Here is an 18,953-nt window from a genome sequence, read left to right as displayed (position 1 = left end):
ACAGCATCTTGGGTGGGGGAAGAGGTATTGGGGCTGTTCATGGGTTTGGATGTAGATGAATGGTGGCTGGCCACAAACCCAGGGGACCAAGACTCAAACTCAGCCAAAGTGCAGAGCTAGCCAGTGGGGAAATACAAATTAAAAAAAATATATATAAATATATATACTTATTTAAAATTAGACATAATTAAAGGTGACGAAAGATGCACAAATTGGACCTTCCCATCGACCCGAAGCAGACTGCAGCCATCGAACGCAGGAGGAACGCGGAGCTCCAGCGCCAGAGTCGCATCTTCAATACCAAGCACAGGGTCATAGGGGTAAGCCAACGAAGGTTGGTCCCCCCCCCCCCACCCAGGGGTGGGGGGGCGCATTCCCAGGGGGTGGGGGGACTGGGGTAGGGAGCAGGAGGAGGAGGCTAATCAGCCCGTCGAACCCCATCCCGCCCTTTGGATGGACGAGGCCGTTGCCGGCCCGTGACCCGATTCTGTGCGCGCCCCCCCAACGTTGCCCTTAGCAGCTCCAGCTCGGCTAATAAATGTTCTTGGGGAGAGGGAGGGGAGTTGGTGGTGGTGGTGGTTGGGGGGGGGGGGGGGTGGTTCCCTTTAAAAAGGCGGCTTTCGAGGTTTCAGATTAACCATCAATCCATCAAGTTAACCATTGAGATAGAAATTAAGGTAAAGAAGAAAAAGTGTGCTTATGACAGGTGTCAGGTAGAAAATACAATTGAGAGCCAAGAGGAATGCAGAAGGTTCAGAGGGGAAGTGAAAAAAGCATATTCGAGAAGCAAAGAGGGATTATGAGAAAAGACTGGCAGCCAACAATCCCAAAGTCTTCTATAGGCATATAAGTAGTAAAAGGGTGGTAAAAGGAGGAGTAGGGCTTCACTTGAAAGGAGTGTTTCGGCCCTTGGACGGTGAGGAGAGGAGAAGTAAAGGGGCAGGTGTTGCACCTTCTCCAGTTGCATGGGAAGGTGCCATGGGAGGGGGTCAGCCTGTTCCTGCCCCACGGAACTCGTTTCTTGCTATCTTGACTCCATTCTCTCTCCCCTTGTCCAGTCCCTTCCCGCCTACATCCGCGATTCCTCTGACACCCAACATCATATCAACAATTTCCAGTTGCCTGGCCCCATTCGCCTCCTCTTCACCACGGACATCCATTCCCTCTACACCCCCATCCCCCACCGGGATGGTCTGAGGGCCCTTAGCTTCTTCCTCGAACAGAGGCCCGAACAATCCCCATCCGCCACTACTCTCCTCCATCTGGCTGAACTTGTTCTCTCACTGAACAATTTCTCCTTGAACTCCTCTCACTTCCTCCAAATAAAAGGTGTGGCTATGGGTACCCGCATGGGCCCCAGCTATGCCTGTCTCTTTATGGGGTATGTGGAACATTCCTTGTTCCAGTCCTACTCCGGCCCCCTTCCACAACTCCTTCTCCGGTACCTCGATGACTGCTTCAGTGCTGCTTCATGCTCTCGTCTGGACCTGGAAAAATTTATTAATTTTACTTCCAATTTCCACCCCTCCATCATTTTCACATGGTCCATCTCTGACACTTCCCTTCCCTTCCTTGACCTCTCTGTCTCAATTTCTGGTGATAGACTGTCCACTAATATCCATTACAAGCCTACCGACTCCCACAGCTACCTCGACTACAGCTGCTCACACCCCGCTTCCTGTAAGGATTCCATCCCATTCTCTCAGTTCCTTCACCTCCGTCGCATCTGTTCTGATGATGCCACTTTCAAAAACAGTTCCTCTGACATGTCTTCCTTCTTCCTTAACCAAGGTTTTCCACCTCAACCGTGTCTGGCCCATCTCCGGCGCATCCACCCTCACACCTTCGTCTCCCTCCCAGAAACATGATAGGGTCCCCCTTGTCCTCACTTATCACCCCACCAGCCTCCTCATTCAAAGGATCATCCTCCGCCATTTCCGCCAACTCCAGCATGATGCCACCACCAAACATATCTTCCCTTCACCCTCCCAGCGGCATTCCGTAGGGATTGTTCCCTCGGGGACACCCTGGTCCACTCCTCCATCACGCCCTACACCTCAACCCCCTCCCATGGCACCTTCCCATGCAACCGCAACATTTGCCCCTTTACTTCCCCTCTCCTCACCGTCCAAGGGCCCAAACACTCTTTTCAAGTGAAGTAGCATTTCACTTGCACTTCCCTCAACTTAGTCTACTGCATTCGCTGCTCCCAATGTGGTTTCCTCTACATTGGACAGACCAAACACAGACTGGGTGACCACTTTGCAGAACACCTGCGGTCTGTCCGCAAGCATGACCCAGGCCTCCCTGTCGCTTGCCATTTCAACACGCCACCCTGCTCTCTTGCCCACATGTCTGTCCTTGGCTTGCTGCATTGTTCCAGTGAAGCTCGATGCAAACTGGAGGAACAACACCTCATCTTCCGACTAGGCACTTTACAGCCTTCCGGACTGAATATTGAGTTAAACAACTTTAGATCATGAACTCTCTCCTCCATCCCCACCCCCTTTCTGATCCCCCTTTTTTCCAATAATTTATATAAATTTTTCTTTTCCCACCTATTTCCATTATTTTCAAATGTATTTCCATCCATTGTTTTTTCTCTACCTTTTAGCCTATTTTGATTCCTTCCCCGCACCCCCACTAGGGCTATCTGTACCTTCCCCCCACCCCACCCCGACTAGGCCTATCTGTACCTTCCCCCCACCCCACCCCCACTAGGGCTATCTGTACCTTCCCCCCACCCCACCCCCACTAGAGCTATCTGTACCTTCCCCCCATCCCAACCCCACTAGGGCTATCTGTACCTTCCCCCCACCCCACCCCCTCTAGGGCTTGCTCGTCCTGCTTTCTACCCTTAATTATCACATTCCTTAGATAATATCACCACCTTCAACACCTCTTTGTCCTTTTGTCTGTGACATCTTTTGGTTATCTCCACCTATCACTGGCCCTCTATCTAGCTCTACCTGTCCCACCACCCCCCCCTTAAACCAGCTTATATTTCACCTCTCTTCTATTTTTCCTTAGTTCTGTTGAAGAGTCATACAGACTCGAAAAGTTAACTGTGTTCCTCTCAGCAGATGCTGTCAGACCTGCTGAGTTTTTCCAGGGATTTTTATTTTTGTTTTTGTTTTGGGTTTCCATCCTCTGCAGTTTTTTGCTTTCAGCTTAACTTCAGTGGTGGGCAAGATTCTAGAAGAAATGATTCGGGATAGAATTAGTAGTCATGTGGAAAAAATATGTGTTGATGAGTAAGAGCCAGCATGGATTGCTAAAGGGGGAGGAATCGTGTTTAACTAACTTGCGGGAGTTTTTTGGAGAGTTAACAGGAAAGGTCGATGAGGGCAATGCTGTTGATGTGGTGTACACAGACTTTCAGAAGGCATTTGACACAGTGCCACACGACAGACTTGTGAGAAAAGTTACTGGTCCTGGAATAAAAGGGACAGTAGCAACGTGGATACAAAATTGGCTGAAAATAGGAAGCAGAGGGTAACGGTGAATGGATATTTTTCAGGCTGGAGGAAGGTTTGTAGTGGAGTTCCCCGGGGGTTGGTATTGGGGCCTTTGCTTTTCCTGATATATATTAATCATTTAGATCTTCGCGTGAAGGGGTCAATTTCAAATTTTGCGGATGGTATGAAGCTTGGGCATGTTGTAAACTGCGAGGAGGACAGTGTAGAACTTCAAAAAAGGACATAGACAAATTGGTGGAGTGGGCAGAGAGGTGGCAGGTGAAGTTCAATGCAGAGAAGTGTGAGGTGATGCATTTTGGTAGGAAGAACTTGGACAGACAATATAAAATAAGGGGTGAAATTTTGAAGGGGGTGCAGGAGCAGAAAGACCTGGGTGTATATGTGCTTAGGTCATTGAAGGTGGCAGGACAGGTGGAGAGAGCAGTTAATAAAACATATAATATCCTGGGGTTTATTAATAGGGGCATAGAGTACAAGAGCAGGGAGGTTATGCTGAATTTATATAAGACACTCGGTTAGACCTCAGCTGGAGTATTGTGTACATTTCTGGGCACCACATTATAGGAAGGATGTGAACACATTGGAGAGAGTGCAGACAAGGTTTACAAGAATGGTTCCAGGGATGAGAAACTTCAGCTATGAGGATAGATTGGAGAGGTTGGGACTGTTCTCCTTGGAGATAACAAGGCTAAGAGGAGATTTGATGGAGATGTTCAAAACCATGAGAGAGCTGGACAGAGTTGATCGGGAGAAACTGTTCCCACTCGTAAAAGGATCAAGAACAAGAGGGCACAGATTTAAAGTGATTTGTAAAGGAAGCAAGTGTGATGTAAGAAATAGACTTTTTCACACAGCGAGTGTTTCGGGTCTGGAATGCACAGTCTGGAAGTGTAGGGGAGGCAGGTTCAATTGAGGCTTTCAAGAGGGCATTGATGATTATTTGAATAGAAACAAAGTACAGGGAAAAGGCCGGGCAATACGATGGGCCGAATGGCCCCTTTCTGTTGCTGTTAAAATTCTGTGATTCTGCGTCTTGACTGGCTCTCCGAATGAGCAACTCACCTAATGCCATTCCCCCAGCCTTCTCCCTGTAATCCTGCACATTCTTCCTTTTCAGATAACAGTCTAATTCCCTTTTTGAAACAAAAATAAAAATAGCTGGAAAAACTCAGCAGGTCTGGCAGCCTCTGCGGAGAGGAACGCAGTTAACGTTTCGAGTGCGAATGACCCTTCAACAGAACGGCAACTGGCCAAGGCTCCTTAGACAGCACCTTCCAAGCCCACCTCTACCACCTAGAAGGACAAGGGCAGCGGAGAGATGGGGGACACCACCACCTGCAAGTTCCCCTCCGAGACCCACTCACCATGTCGGCTGTCCCTTCACCTGTCGCTGGGTCAAAATCCTGGAACTCCCTCCCCAACAGCACCGTGGGTGTACCTACACCACATGGACTGCAGCAGCACAAGAAGGCAGCTCTACTCAAGGGGCAATTAGGGATGGGCAATAAATGCTGGCCTAGACGGAGATGAATTTTAAATATTTAACCTGTCTCCGCCACATTCTCAGGCAATGCATTCCAAACCCTAAGCACTTGTTGCATGAAAAATAATTTCCTCATATCACTTTTGCTTCTTTAGCCAAACGCCTTAAATCTGTGTCCCTCTGGTTCTCGACGCTCCCGCCAATGGGAACAGTTTCTCCCTGTCCACTCTTTCCCAGACCCCCTCGTGATTTTGAACAGCACCTCAATCAAATCTCCTCTCGACCTTCACTTCTCCGAGGAGAACAGTCCCAACTTCTCCAATCTGTCCACGGAACTGAAGTCGCCTCATCCCTGGAACCATTCTCGTGAATCTTTTCTTCTTCTCTCTCTCTCTCTCTAAAGCCTTTACATCCCCCTTAAAGTGCGGCGCCCAGAACTGGACACAATATGCGACAAGATTCCTGACTAACAAGGGAGTCAACGTTTAACGGGGATAGGCGAGAATGTGGAATTGAAGCCACAATCAGATCAGCCATGATTTTACTGAAAGGTGCAGCAGGCTCGATGGGCTGAGTGGTCTAATCCTGCTCCTAACTTGTATCTTCATATGACTCAAGCTGATGTTTCTTAAATAGTCACTCAATTTTGTAAAAATATTTCTGGCTTGTCCAATGCCATTTTGGATTTCGGTGCTGCTTTTGACATCGGATGTTCCTGAGTTTCCTAGTTGGTAGATTTTTTTTTAATTCTTTGAGCATTGCTACCCATCCCTAATTGCCCCCTGAACTGAGTGTCTGGCTAGGGCCATTTCAGAGGGGCAGTTAAGAGTCAACCACATGGCAGTGGGGCCTGGAGTCACAAGTAGGCCAGACCGGGTGAGGGAGGCAGGTTTCCTTCCCTAAAAGGGTGTTAGTGAACCAGATGGGGTTTTTAACCACAATCGATGATAGTTTCACAGTCCCTGTGACTGAAACTGGCTTCCAAATTCCAGATTTTATCAATGGAATTTAAATTCCACCAGCTGCCACCAGGTGGGATTTGAACCCGTGAGCCCAGAGGCTCCGGGGGATTAGTCCAGTGACATGAACACTGCGCCACCACTTCCTGCGCATAAATCGACTGCCATGGTCACTTCTATTCGCTGGGATGTTCTGTAATGGAATTTCCCAGCAGGTAAAACCTGGAAATAGCTGGCACTGGTGCACATACTGGAGTTCCATTTTCGGGGATAAAAGACCAGTTTACACCTGTCATTCCCTAAGTTTCACTGGGTTATCCTTCTGGATCTTTCTCCTCTGTACGTTTTCTTGCAGTTGACCGTATCTACCACTTTCCGTTCTGGCCATTTCCCTCCCTCAGCATTGGCGCTGCATTGTACCTTCGATTCTTCTTATTATTAGAAGAGTAGGGGACGACTCGATTGATCCTGAAAGGGGAGGGGGGGGGGGTGGTGATGGGTCTCGGACAGGGTGGATCTGGAGAGGATGTTTCCTCTGGTGGGAGAATCTGGAACTCAGGGGGTCACTGTTTACCAATAAGGGGGGTCTCCTGTATAAAATGGAGATGGGGGGTGAGGTTTTTATCTCTGAGGGTCGAGAGTCCTTGGAACTCTCTTCCTCCAAAGACGGTGGGAGCAGAGTCTCTGAACGTTTTTAAGGCCGAGGTGGATAGATTCTTAGTAAGTAAGGGGGGGGCGATAGGTTATCGGGGGGTAGGTGGGGTGCAGACTTCAGGTTACTGTCAGGCCAGCCACGGTCTTATTAATCGGCGGAGCAGGCTCGAGGGGCTGAATGACCTCCTCCTGCTCCTCGTTCGCGTGTTCACATGTGACGGTCAGTGGAGATTTCCGAGTCAATGCTCCCCGGTGACGAGCTCACATATACATTTCACTGCTTCCCACCACTCCTGAACTCTCCCTCTCTCGACGGCGGGGCCAATTGATCGCCCTCCCTTGAACCCACAGCCCAACCAGCCCCGGCTCACCGCCCGTGGAATCGGCGGCTGCCCCCCACCCCGGCTTCACGGGTAAGGTTTCCCCGGGGTCTTGGGGTTTTTCCGCCCCCTCCCCCTCCCCCCCACAACTGACCTTCGACCCGGAGAACGTTCCCTGACCTGGGCGGGGGGGGGGGGGGGGGGGGGGGGGGGTGTGGTGGGGGGGAGGGCATCTGGTGAGCAGGACTTTGCTTCCCCACCGCCCCCCCCACCCCCCTTCTTCCCTCCTCCACCTCATCGCCAGGGACAAATGGTTGTGGCCATTTTGAGCGAGGTGGGGGGGGGGCGGGGCGGTGGTGGGAGGGGGGTGTGGCAGCGAGGAGCCTCCCAGTTTCGTCGCGTTCAACGCTGCCCTAGTGAGAAAGGGCTTGCCGGAACAGCTGAGGTGGTGGGGGGGGGGGCGGTGGGGTGTGAGTGAGAGAAGTCGCGGGCAGAGTAGCAGCGCCAGCCCGCGGCAGATGGTCCGAATGGCCCCCTTCCGCGCTCCGGATCTGACGTCACCTTTAACCCTTCTCACGGACGTTGCAATTGTTCTCTCTTTTTCACGCCGCTCGATCGGAAAGGTGGATCTCCTGTCCCTGGAGCAGCAAGCGCGAGAGAAGAAGACGAGACAGGACAGGGAGCGACTGCGGGACAACGCTTGCGGTAACTGTCTCCACGGGGACGTCCAGCTCAGCCGCTCGCTCTGCCCCAATTCGGGCACCAGGCGGCCGGTCTCGCTCGCAGGAGCCGGGGTCCATCACCCCAGGAGCAGAATGTGCAGGAGTCACGTCAGTGAGATGGCTGCCCGAGGAGTGTAGAGGGGGGCTTTACTCTGTATCTAACCCCGTGCTGTACCTGTCCTGGGAGTGTTTGATGGGGACAGTGTAGAGGGAGATTTACTCTGTATCTAACCCCGTGATGTACCTGTCCTGGGAGTGTTTCATTCAACAATGCAGAAGGAGCTTTAGGTGTCAGCTGTAGCTTTGTCAGTAGTATTGTCATCCGAGTGAGATGGTGGTGCATTCATGCCTCCAGTCAACAGGCTTGAACACACAAACCAGGTTAACATTCTCAATGCAACACTGAGGGAGCGCCGCACTGTCGGAGGGTCAGTGCTGAGGGAGCGCCGCACTGTCGGAGGGTCAGTGCTGAGGGAGCGCCGCGCTGTCGGAGGGTCAGTGCTGAGGGAGCGCCGCACTGTCGGAGGGCCAGTGCTGAGGGAGCGCCGCACTGTGGGAGGGTCAGTGCTGAGGGAGCGCCGCACTGTCGGAGGTTCAGTGCTGAGGGAGCGCCGCGCCGTCGGAGGGTCAGCGCCGAGGGAGCGCCGCGCTGTCGGAGGGTCAGCGCCGAGGGAGTGTCCCGCTGTCGGAGGGTCAGCGCCAAGGGAGTGTCCCGCTGTCGGAGGGTCAGCGCCAAGGGAGCGCCGCACTGTCGGAGGGTCAGTGCTGAGGGAGCGCCGCGCTGTCGAAGGGTCAGTGCTGAGGGAGCGCCGCACTGTCGGAGGGTCAGTGCTGAGGGAGCACCGCACTGTCAGAGGGTCAGTGCTGAGGGAGCGCCGCACTGTCGGAGGGTCAGTGCTGAGGGAGCGCTGCACTGTGGGAGGGTCAGTGCTGAGGGAGCACCGCGCTTTCGGAGGGTCAGTGCTGAGGGAGCGCCGCGATGCGGGACGCGCCGTCTCCAAGAGTGACCCTCAGCGAGACCGCCCGATGAACCTGAACCCTGTGTAACCCCTGCCCCTCTCCCCCTCCAGACGCCGAGAGCCTGCGCTACGCCAAGACGGCCCAGCTCCTCGAGGCCCAGGAACAGGAGCGGACCCGCCAGCTCCACAAGGAGGTGGACGAATATCGCCTCCGCTACCAGCAGCCAGAGACCCAGCGCGAGTTCGACCTGTGGGACCCCAACAGGCTGAAGAAGGACACGCCTGCCCGCGTCGCCGACGATGACCCCCGCTGCCGGCCCTCGGGGCTGCAGAAGTTCCAGGGCGAGGACCTGAACGCCAAGGCCCGGAAGAAATTCCAGCAGCAGGAGTTCCGCAAGTGGCTGACGGCTCAGAGGGCAGAGAAGGAGCGGTCAGAAAGAGACCAGAAATTCGCAGGTACTCGACGCCCTGCTCCCCTCGCCCTGCGCTTCTCCCCAGACCCCCACCTCCCCGTGCCTCAGCCTCATCTGATTTCCCTTTGTTCCCTGCCCCCCCACAGACGACCTGTATCACAAGAAGGAGATGGAGCTCGACGCCAGAGCCATGAAGCTGGCCGAGTTGGAGGAAGAGGCCCACAGAGCTCTCGACGCCGCCACTCTTAACTACAACATGGCACTGGTAGGGGGCTGCCTACCCTCTTGGGGAGGGTGGGGGTTTGGCCATGGGAGGGGCAGGGAGTGAGAAATCAGCAAGTTTGGTTTTTGCAGCCGCCCTAATTTAGGGGCTGTGTTTATTTTATCCCTCTCTTTGTTAATTTGGTTCACTCGAAAAGAGTCAGATACAGCAAGTAATTGGGAAGGCAAATGGCAAGTTGACCTTTATAGCAAGGGGACTGGAGTACAGGAATAGAGAAGTCTTGCTACCACTGCACAGGGTTTTGGGTGAGACCACATCTGGAATAACCGTGCGCAGTATTGGTCTCCGCGTTTAAGGATGGATGTTCTGGCATTGGAGGCGGGTGCAGCGAAGGTTCACCCGATTTGTCCCCGGGATGAGGGGGGGTGCTGAGTAAATTGGGCCGATGTTCTCTGGAGTTTAGCAGAACGAGAGGCGATCGCATTGAGACGGACGAGATTCTGAAGGGGTTTGACAGGGTGGGCGCAGAGAAATTGTTTCCCCTGCTCGGGGGGGGGGGGGATCTAAAATGTGGAGGGGGGTGGGGGCAGTCTCAGGATAAGGGGCTGCTTATTCTTTTGCAGGATGTGGGCATCACTGGCAAGTCCAGCATTTGTTGCCCATCCCTAATTGCCACCTTGGGAAGGTGGGGGGGGGGGTGAGCCGCTGCAGTCCCCGTATGGTGTAGGTACACCCACCGCGCTGTTAGGGAGGGAGTTCCAGGATTGTGTCCGTGTGGTGTAGGTACACCCACAGCGCTGTTAGGGAGGGAGTTCCAGGATTTTGACCCAGCGACAGTGAAGGAACAGCCGATATATTTCCAAGCCGGGATGGTGTGTGTGGGGCTCGGAGGGGGAACTTGCAGGTGGTGGTGTTCCCCGTGCGTCTGCTGCCCTTGTCCTTCTAGGTGGTAGAGGTGGTGGGTTTGGGCGGCGCTGTCGAAGGAGCCTTGGCGAGTCACTGCAGTGCCTCTTGTGGATGGTAGGGCCGAGGTGAGGAGAAATGACCTCATTCGAATGGGTTGGGAATCTTTGGGATTGTCTCCCCCGGAGGGTTGTGGACGCTCCATCGTTGAAGACACTTGAGGCTGAGATGGACGGATTTTCGGTCTCTCTCTGGGAATTGAGGGATACGGGGAGCGGGCGGGAAAGTGGGAGTTGAAGTCCAAGATCAGCCACGATGGGACTGAATGGGGGAAGCGGGCTCGATGGGCCGAATGGTCCACTCCTATCCTATTTTTTCTGTTCGTGGCTCAGCATTGTCACCCAAGATCTTGGGCATCTATTTATACCAGTCAAGATTCCAGAAGGCGTTGGCTCATGCTGGGGTCGACCAGTTGGCAGGGGTCGGGGGGGGGGGGGGGGGGTGGGGGGGGGGGGTGGGTGGGGATCCGGGGGTAGCAAGCAGGGGGTTTACAATCACAGAGCGGTTATACCACCACCAGGAGGCCATTCAGCCCCGTCGAGCTCGTGCCTCTCTCCACCGGAGCAACTCAGCCGGTCCCACGGCCAAGGTCCTCTCCAGGTTCCGCGGGTGCCTATCCAACATGACCGGCTGCGCCTGCAAGCTGGCCCCAGCAGGCTATTCGACCAGGTGGTGCATTGCGCCCCCCCCCGCCCCCGGCCCCCAAACACATGGTGCGTGCTTAGCCAGAGGAGGTTACGGGCCGGGCAGGGAGCTACTGAAAATCCACACCAGGTCGGGAACACCCAAGGAACCCTGTGTCAAGTGGACTGGGCGTATAGACCAAGCGAAGGGAGCGCGGGGATTTTTTTTTTTAATAAATATATCTCTTTGCCGCGATGCGGACGACACTGGTAAGGCCAGCATTTGGGGCCCATCCCCAACTACCCCAAAAGCCCCACCGAGCTGCTCGCTGGGGCCGTTTCAGACAGGAGTTAAATTATTGCCACGGGTCTGGAGTCAGGTGGAGGTCAGATGGGTGGGAGTGGCAGGTTTCCTCCCCACCTCAGTGAACCAGATGGGGATTTTACAACGATCGATGATAGTTGTCATCGTCACCATCACTGGCTTTATAATTCCAGATTTTATTCGTTGAATTTAAGTCTCCCCCCACCCCCACTCCCGACCCCCACAACCCAGTTGCCATGGTGGGATTTGAACCCGTGTCCCCAGCGTGGTCTGGGCATCTGGATTACTAGCCCAGTGATGTTACCATTAGGTCAACCCGCCTCCATTGTCTGCTGGGTTCCTGGCACAGGCTTTGTGTCAATGGCCGCAGAGGCTTCCACTGTATGCCCCTTGATCATGGCTTCTCAGTTAAGGCTATCAGAGGAGCGAAAGAGTCATTGAGTTGGCGGGAGTGGCAAATAGGCAGGGGGGGTGTCGTGAAATTGCCCACTTTGGCAGGAAGAATTGGAAAGCCGTATATTACTTAAGTGGAGAGACTGCAGAGCTCTACGGTACCGAAGGATCTGGGTGTCCCTGCTACATGAATCACCAAAAGTTAGTACGCAGGTGCAGCAAGTGATTAGGAAGGCAAATGGAAAGTTGTCCTTTATTGCGAGGGGGATGGAGTATAAAAGTGGGGAAGTCTTGCTACAACTATACAGAGCATTGGTGAGACCCCTGCTGTAGTGCTGAGTACAGTTCTGGTCTCCTTACTTAAGGAGGGACAGACTCGCATCGTAAGCCGTTCAGAGAAGGTTCACTCGGCTGATTCCTGGGACGAAGGGGGGTTTGTCTTATGAGGAAAGGTTGAGCAGGTTGGGGCCTCTACCCATTGGAGTTTAGAAGAATGAGAGGTGATCTTATTGAAACAATTCAGATTCTGAGGGGAGGGGGTTTGACAGGGTGGAGGCTGAGAGGATGTTCCCCCTTGTGGGGGGGTGGAATCTAGAATGAGGGAGGGAGGGGGCAGTTTCAGAACGAGGGGTCTCCCATTGAAGACGGAGATGAGGAGGAATCCATCCCAGCGACAGTATTTCCAAGTCGGGATGGTGTGTGGGACTCGGAGGGGAACTTGCAGTTGGTGGTGTTCCCCGTGTGTCTGCTGCCCTCGTCCTTCCAGATGGTAGAGGTGGGGGGAATCTAGAACGAGAGAGGGGGGCACAGTTTCAGAACGAGGGGTCTCCCATTGAAGACAGAGATGAGGAGGAATTTCTTCTCTCTGAGGGTGGTCAGTCTGTGGAATTCTTCCCCCCCCCCCCCACCACAGAGAGCAGTGGAGGCCGGCTCGCTGAAAATATTCAAAGCCGAGTTAAGACAGATTTCTGATCGATGAGGGGGTCGAGGGTTATGGGGGATGGACGGACGGACGGACGGGAAAGCAGAATCGAGGCCCCAACCAGATCAGACACGACCTCGCTGAATGGGGGAGCAGGCTCGAGGGGCCGAATGGCCTCCTCCTGCTCCTAGTTCCTGTGCGGCAAAAGCAAAATCCCTCGGACGCCGCGGGACAGAGCGCGCTGGGAAAACTCAGCGGGGTCTGGCAGCATCTGCGGAGGGAGGAACAGGGTTCGGGTTTTGAGTCCGAGGTGACGCTTCCTGGAAACGTCAACTCCGTCCCTCTCTCTCCACCGCCACTGCCGGACCTGCTGAGCTTCTCCCCGGCAGCTTTCCGTCTTTGCTGCTAATTGTCGCGGGTGGTTCCACTCTGCACCCCCCCCCCCCCCCCCCCCCCCCACCACCATCATCACCAAGTCCTAATCTCGCATCTGCTTTGGCCACAGGCAGCCGAGCAAGCAGCGGCCAGGGAGACAGCGAGGCTGCGGGAGACGGACGAGAGCTACGCGGAGATCGGGAGCCACGTGTACGGGGACATGCTGACGGAGGATCCCGCGGTGGCTGTCAGCGCCTTCGGCCCCCACCGCGTGGTGACCGACCGCTGGAAGGGGATGAGCCCACAGCAGCTGGGGGAGATCCACCAGGAGCGGAGGCAGCAGATCGAGGAGAATAAGGTGAGCCTCGGAATGGGGAGGGGAGTGAAGGTTGGGGGGGGGGGGTGGGATCCAGAACCTTCGGGAACTCCGTTCGCTTGGATAGAGAGAGTCCGGATTAAATGGGTCGTTTCCAGATTGGCCGACTGTCTTGGGTGAAGCGCCGCAGGGATCAGCGCTGGGGCCTCAACTACTCACCATCTACATTCACGGTCTCGGAGGGACCGGGCTTTTGCAGCCGAATTTAACGACCGCACAAAAGCTAGGCGGGCAAGCCGAGCGAAAGGTAAATACGCTGGCTGCTGGAAAGCCGAAATCAAAACAGAAAGCGCTGGGAAAACTCCAGCCAGTCCGGCAGCACCTGTGGCGAAAGAAACGGAGCTCGCGTTTCCAGTCTGTCTGACTCTCCTTCAGAGCTAAACAGAAAAGTGGAAATGTGATGGGTTTTATCCGGTTTAAGAGTGTGTGTGGGGGTGGAGGGGGGGGTGCGATGGAGCAAGATGGAAGGTCAGTCGGCGATCGGTGGGAGGTCAGGGGAGATGGACAAAGCTGTCATGGACACAAGACAAAGGGAGTGTTAATGATAGTGTTAAAGACTAAAGAAGGTGCGGATAGCGGCATAAAGGTAAGATAGCAGAACTGGTTGGGGGGGGGGGGTCAGTGCTCTGTGAAAGCGCAACATAGATGGCCCTGTGGGGAGGAGGGAGGGGGTTAATAAGGGAAAACGAATGAGCAAGTCAATCGAAGAGTTTTTTTTTTAAATTGGATTAAAAAAGGGAGTCAAGGTGGAGGAGGGAGTTCATGCTCTGAAGTTGTGAGGAGGACACAGAGTCTGCAAAGGGATATCGATTGGTTACGTGAGCGGGCAAAAAAGTTTGCCGGATGGAGTGCAATGGGGGAAAGCATGAGCTCGTCCACTTCGGCGGGAAGAATAGAAAAGCAGAATATTATTTAAATGGTGGGGGGGCGGGGGGGGAGAGACTGCAGAACACTGCTGTACAGAGGGATCTGGGTGTCCTGGTACTTGAATCACAAGAAGTCAGCATGCAGATACAGCAAGCGATAAAGGAAGGAAAATGGAATGTTGTCCTTTATGGTGGGGGGACAGTGGGGGGGGGGGGGGTGGAATAAGGGATAAAAGTCGGGAAGTCGTGCTACAACTGCACTGGGGGCTGGTGAGACGGCTCCTGGAGCGCTGTGGACAGTTCTGGTCTCCTTACTTAAGGAGGGATAGACTCGCATCGGAAGCCGTTCACTGGGGTTTATTTCCATTCTTTCACTGGACGTGGGCGTCGTTAGCATTTGTTGCCCATCCCTAATTGCCCCCCTTGAATTGAGCGGCTTGCCTGGTCCATTTCAGAATGGGGGTGGGGGGGGGGGCGCAGTTAAGAATCAACCACCTTGCTGTGGGTTCTGGAGTCACATGTAGGCCAGACCGCGTAAGGACGGCAGATTTCCCTCCCTAAAGGGGCATTAGTGAACCAGATGGGGTTCTTACGACAGCCGATGATAGTTTCAGCGCCACAGTGACTGAAACTGGCTTCATACCCCAGAATTTATTCATTGAGGTGGGGGAGTGGGAGTGAGGTGGGGGAGTGGGAGTGAGGTGGGGGAGTGGGAGTGAGGTGGGGGAGTGGGAGTGAGATGCTCCGCACCCAATCAGGAGTCTAGGCCAGGGTGTCATATGACCAAGGGGTAGCGTCGCTAACGGGGAGTCAGGCACAGCGACGGGTTTAAACGCACACACACCCCATCCCCCACCCACTCCCCCCAACCCCTCCACCCACCCACCCCACATCATCACACCTACCACCCCCACCCCACACTGCGCCCCCCCCCCACAGCCCTCTCGATCTTTATTTCCTCAGCCAGGGTCCTGAGGCCTTTTCTTCTGCGATCTCGTCAGAATCGCCCAAAAACGCTCCTGAACCTGTTCACGGCCGATGCCCGAAAAACGCGGTGAGGTCATTTTGGCTCCAGCCACCGACGGCATTTCATCATCCCGGCTTTCTTCATCAGGCGAGGGGGAGGGGTGGAGGGAAGTGGGCAGGACTTGGGGGGGGGGGGTGGAGGGGAAGAGGCAGGGAGGGGTTGGAGGGATGGGTAAGGGGCGGAGGGAGGGCATGGAGAGGTGGCAGGGGTTGGAGGGAGGGTTGGGACTGGAGGGTGTGAGGTGGAGGGAAGGGAGGCAGTGGAGGGAGAGGTTTGACGGAGGAGTGGTGCTGGAGGGAGGGAGAAGTTGGAGGGGTGGGGCTGAAGGGAGGGGAAGGGGTGGGGATGGAGGGAGGGGAAGGGGATGGAGGGAGAGAGTGGATGGAGGGAGGCGGACGGCGGGCAGGGGAGGTGTGGAGGGTGGGGGAGGGGATGGAGGGAGAGAGGGGATGGAGGGGGACGGAGGGTGGGGGAGGGGGGTGGAGGGAGAGGGGGGATGGAGGGTGGGGGAGGGGGGGTGGAGGGAGAGAGGGGAAGGGGAGCAGGTGGGGGTGGGATGAGTTGCTGCGTATTTCCTGGTCTGGGGGTCCCGGAATCACACGGGGAGCTGCAATCCTGTGAGGTCAGTGAGACTCCGCACTGCTCCCCGCCAAACCGGGGAGAATCTCTTGTTGGTCAGCACTCAACTGACGCTCTCTCCAAACCACCCCCCCCCCCCCCCACCCCACCCACCCACCCCCACCCACCCCACCCCCACCCCACCCCCACCCCACCCCCCCCCACCCCACCCCACCCACCCCCCCAACCCCCCCCCCCCCCCCCACCCCACCACACCCCCACCACCACCCCACCCCCCACCACCCCACCCACCCCACCCACCCCCCCCACCCCCCCTCCCAACCCCCCCACCCCACCCACCCCCCCCACCCCACCCCCACCACCCCACCCACACCCCCACCCCCACCCCCACCCCCACCCCCACCCCACCCACCCCACCCCCACCACCCCTCCCAACCCCCACCCACCCCCACCCCCACCCCACCCACCCCACCCCCCCACACCCACCCCACCCCCACCACCCCTCCCAACCCCCCCTCCCCCCCTCCCAACCCCCCCACCCACCCCCACCAACCCACCCCCACCCCCACCACCCCCACCCCACCCCCACCACCCCACCCCACCCCCCACCGACCCCACCCCACCCACCCCACCCCACCCACCCCCCCCACCCCACCCCCCCCACCCCACCACCCCTCCCAACCCCCCCTCCCCCCCTCCCAACCCCCCCACCCCACCCCACCCCCACCACCCCACCCACCCCCACCACCCCACCCCACCCCCACCACCCCACCCCACCCACCCCCACCCCCCCCCCCCCCCACCCCCTCACCCACACCCCCCACCCCACCCACCCCCCCCACCCCACCCCACGCCCCCCCCACGCCCCCCCCACCCCCCCCACCCCCCCACCGACCCCCACCCCACCCACCCCCCACCCCACCCCCACCCCCACACCACCCACCCCCCTCCCCCCCACCCCACGCCACCCCCACCCCCACGCCACCCGCCCCCCCCCCACCCCCACCCCACCCACCCACACCTCCCCCCATTACAGAGGCTGAGGATGAAAGAGGCGCAAGTGGAGGCCGAGTGGGAGCACCAGCGGCTGGTGGTGGCGCGGGCTGCCATGGCGATGGAGCAGCAGGAGGCGGAGGAAGCGAGGAGACGGAGGCAGGAGCTGGACAAGTACAACAGCCACCTGGCCATGGAGCAACTCGCACAGTGAGTATTGGAGTGGGAGGAGGCGAGGGGGAGAGACGGGCGGGGCTGAGGGGTTTTCGTTTCCTTTCGGAATGTGAAGTGTCCTTCAGCGAGGGGTCAGGCTTCACCTGCTCTCGGGATCGCCACACAACCGGCTCAGAGTGACCACTGACCCCGAGCGGCTGGTTAATGACTTTCTGCGGGCTGTCCGTTTGTGGCCGTGGGAGCCTGAGCGAGCAGCCAGGCCCAAGGTTTAACACAACACCTGACCCTCCGACAGCGCGGCACTCCCTCAGCACTGACCCTCCCACAGTGCGGGCGCTCCCTCAGCACTGACCCTCCCACAGTGTGGGCGCTCCCTCAGCACTGACCCTCCCACAGTGTGGGCGCTCCCTCAGCACTGACCCTCCCACAGTGCGGGCGCTCCCTCAGCACTGACCCTCCCACAGTGTGGGCGCTCCCTCAGCACTGACCCTCCCACAGTGCGGCGCTCCCTCAGCACTGACCCTCCCACAGTGCGGGCGCTCCCTCAGCACTGACCCTCCGACAGTGCGGCGCTCCCTCAGCACTGACCCTCCGACAGTACGGCGCTCCCTCAGCACTGACCCTCTGACAGTGCGGCGCTCCCTCAGCACTGACCCTCCGACAGTGCGGCGCTCCCTCAGTGCTGACCCTCCGACAGTGCAGCACTCCCTCAGCACTGACCCTCCGACAGCGCGGCGCTCCCTCAGTCCGGACCCTTTGAGTGTGGCACATACATGACAACATTACAAATTTACACTCGAGTGAGGCGGTGTAGGAGTGCCATCTTCCCGAGTGCTGTTTCACAAGTGCCGTCTTCCAGGGGAGATGTTAGACCCCAGCTTCATCAGTGCCCTCAGTTGCAGATTTCAAAGAGAGGGAGGTTCGGAGAGGGGAAGGTGTTCTCCTGGCTTAAATTTACCCTTCACTAAATATCACTGAATGAAGATAATGGGGAGAATGTAGAGGGAGCTTTACTCTGTATCTAACCCCATGCTGTACCTGTCCTGGGAGTGTTTGATGGGGACGGTGTAGAGGGAGCTTTACTCTGTATCTAACCCCGTGCTGTACCTGTCCTGGGAGTGTTTGATGGGGACGGTGTAGAAGGAGCTTTGCTCTGTATCTAACCCCGTGCTGTACCTGTCCTGGGAGTGTTTGATGGGGACGGTGTAGAAGGAGCTTTGCTCTGTATCTAACCCCGTGCTGTACCTGTCCTGGGAGTGTTTGATGGGGACGGTGTAGAGGGAGCTTTACTCTGTATCTAACCCCGTGCTGTACCTGTCCTGGGAGTGTTTGATACGCATAGTGTTGAGTTAGAAATACTTTGCACCAGATCAGATTACTAGTAAAGAGAATTCTGATTTCCAGCCAGCATTACCTGGATAAGGAGCTTTACACAAACCCGCCAAGTGCGCAGTATTTCCTGCAGTTCAACACATCCAGTCGCTAATGAGAAGCTGCCCGGCTCAGCGTGGGATGCAGGCTTGGACCTCACTCTTACACCGTATTGGCGCTGCCTCAACCAGCTGTCCTCTCAACGCAGATGAAGTGCAGAGTTTAGCGCGGAATAAATCACTCCTCGTTTCTTCATATTTCCCCCCGTAGCGGCAGGACTAGTGGGAACATTGTCACTGTCAAGGTTTGAATCCTGTTTGCAGAGACCGGGAGAGCCCAGCCGTGCGCACACTGGGTCACCGCCGCTGTCGCGAGACTGTTTTATCGGATTGAAAATTGTTCCGGGTTTCGAAATAAAGGAAGCGTTCAGACTCTGAGGGCCTCCTCGTACCCACTTGGTGTTATTTAATCAAGAGAATCACACCGTGATCAGCATTGGAGGGTTCAATCGGGCCTTACAGCTCGTGACGAGAGTCCAACCTGTCTCTGAAAGGGCTGGAGGCCGAGCGGGAGGGTCCCCATCGGCAAGGCGGAGGGTCATTGGGAGCGAGCGCAGCCCCACGCACGCGCACACATGCACGCACAGGTACGCACGCACGTACACAGACGAGCACACGCACACACACACACACAAGTACACAGGTACACACGCACGTACACAGACGAGCACACACGCACACACACAGGTACACAC

At 56.4% G+C, this 18,953-nt stretch overlaps 1 protein-coding gene across 1 annotated transcript; it reads left to right on the top strand.

The window, feature by feature from the left end:
* Nucleotides 1-203: 203 nt before the first annotated feature.
* Nucleotides 204-18,314, top strand: ribc1 (RIB43A domain with coiled-coils 1). The gene is made up of 7 exons (XM_041179596.1): nucleotides 204-320; nucleotides 7,519-7,620; nucleotides 8,696-9,032; nucleotides 9,136-9,254; nucleotides 12,944-13,171; nucleotides 16,698-16,864; nucleotides 18,233-18,314. Exons 1-7 carry the CDS (start codon nucleotides 204-206, stop codon nucleotides 18,312-18,314), a joined length of 1,152 nt encoding a protein of 383 aa, XP_041035530.1.
* Nucleotides 18,315-18,953: the final 639 nt, after the last annotated feature.

The sequence above is a fragment of the Carcharodon carcharias genome, chromosome 35 (genome assembly GCF_017639515.1).
Source record: "Carcharodon carcharias isolate sCarCar2 chromosome 35, sCarCar2.pri, whole genome shotgun sequence".
Taxonomy (NCBI): Eukaryota; Metazoa; Chordata; class Chondrichthyes; order Lamniformes; family Lamnidae; genus Carcharodon; species Carcharodon carcharias.
The sequence above is the reverse complement of the archived record's forward strand: the minus strand, read 5'-3'. Positions and strand labels throughout refer to the sequence as shown.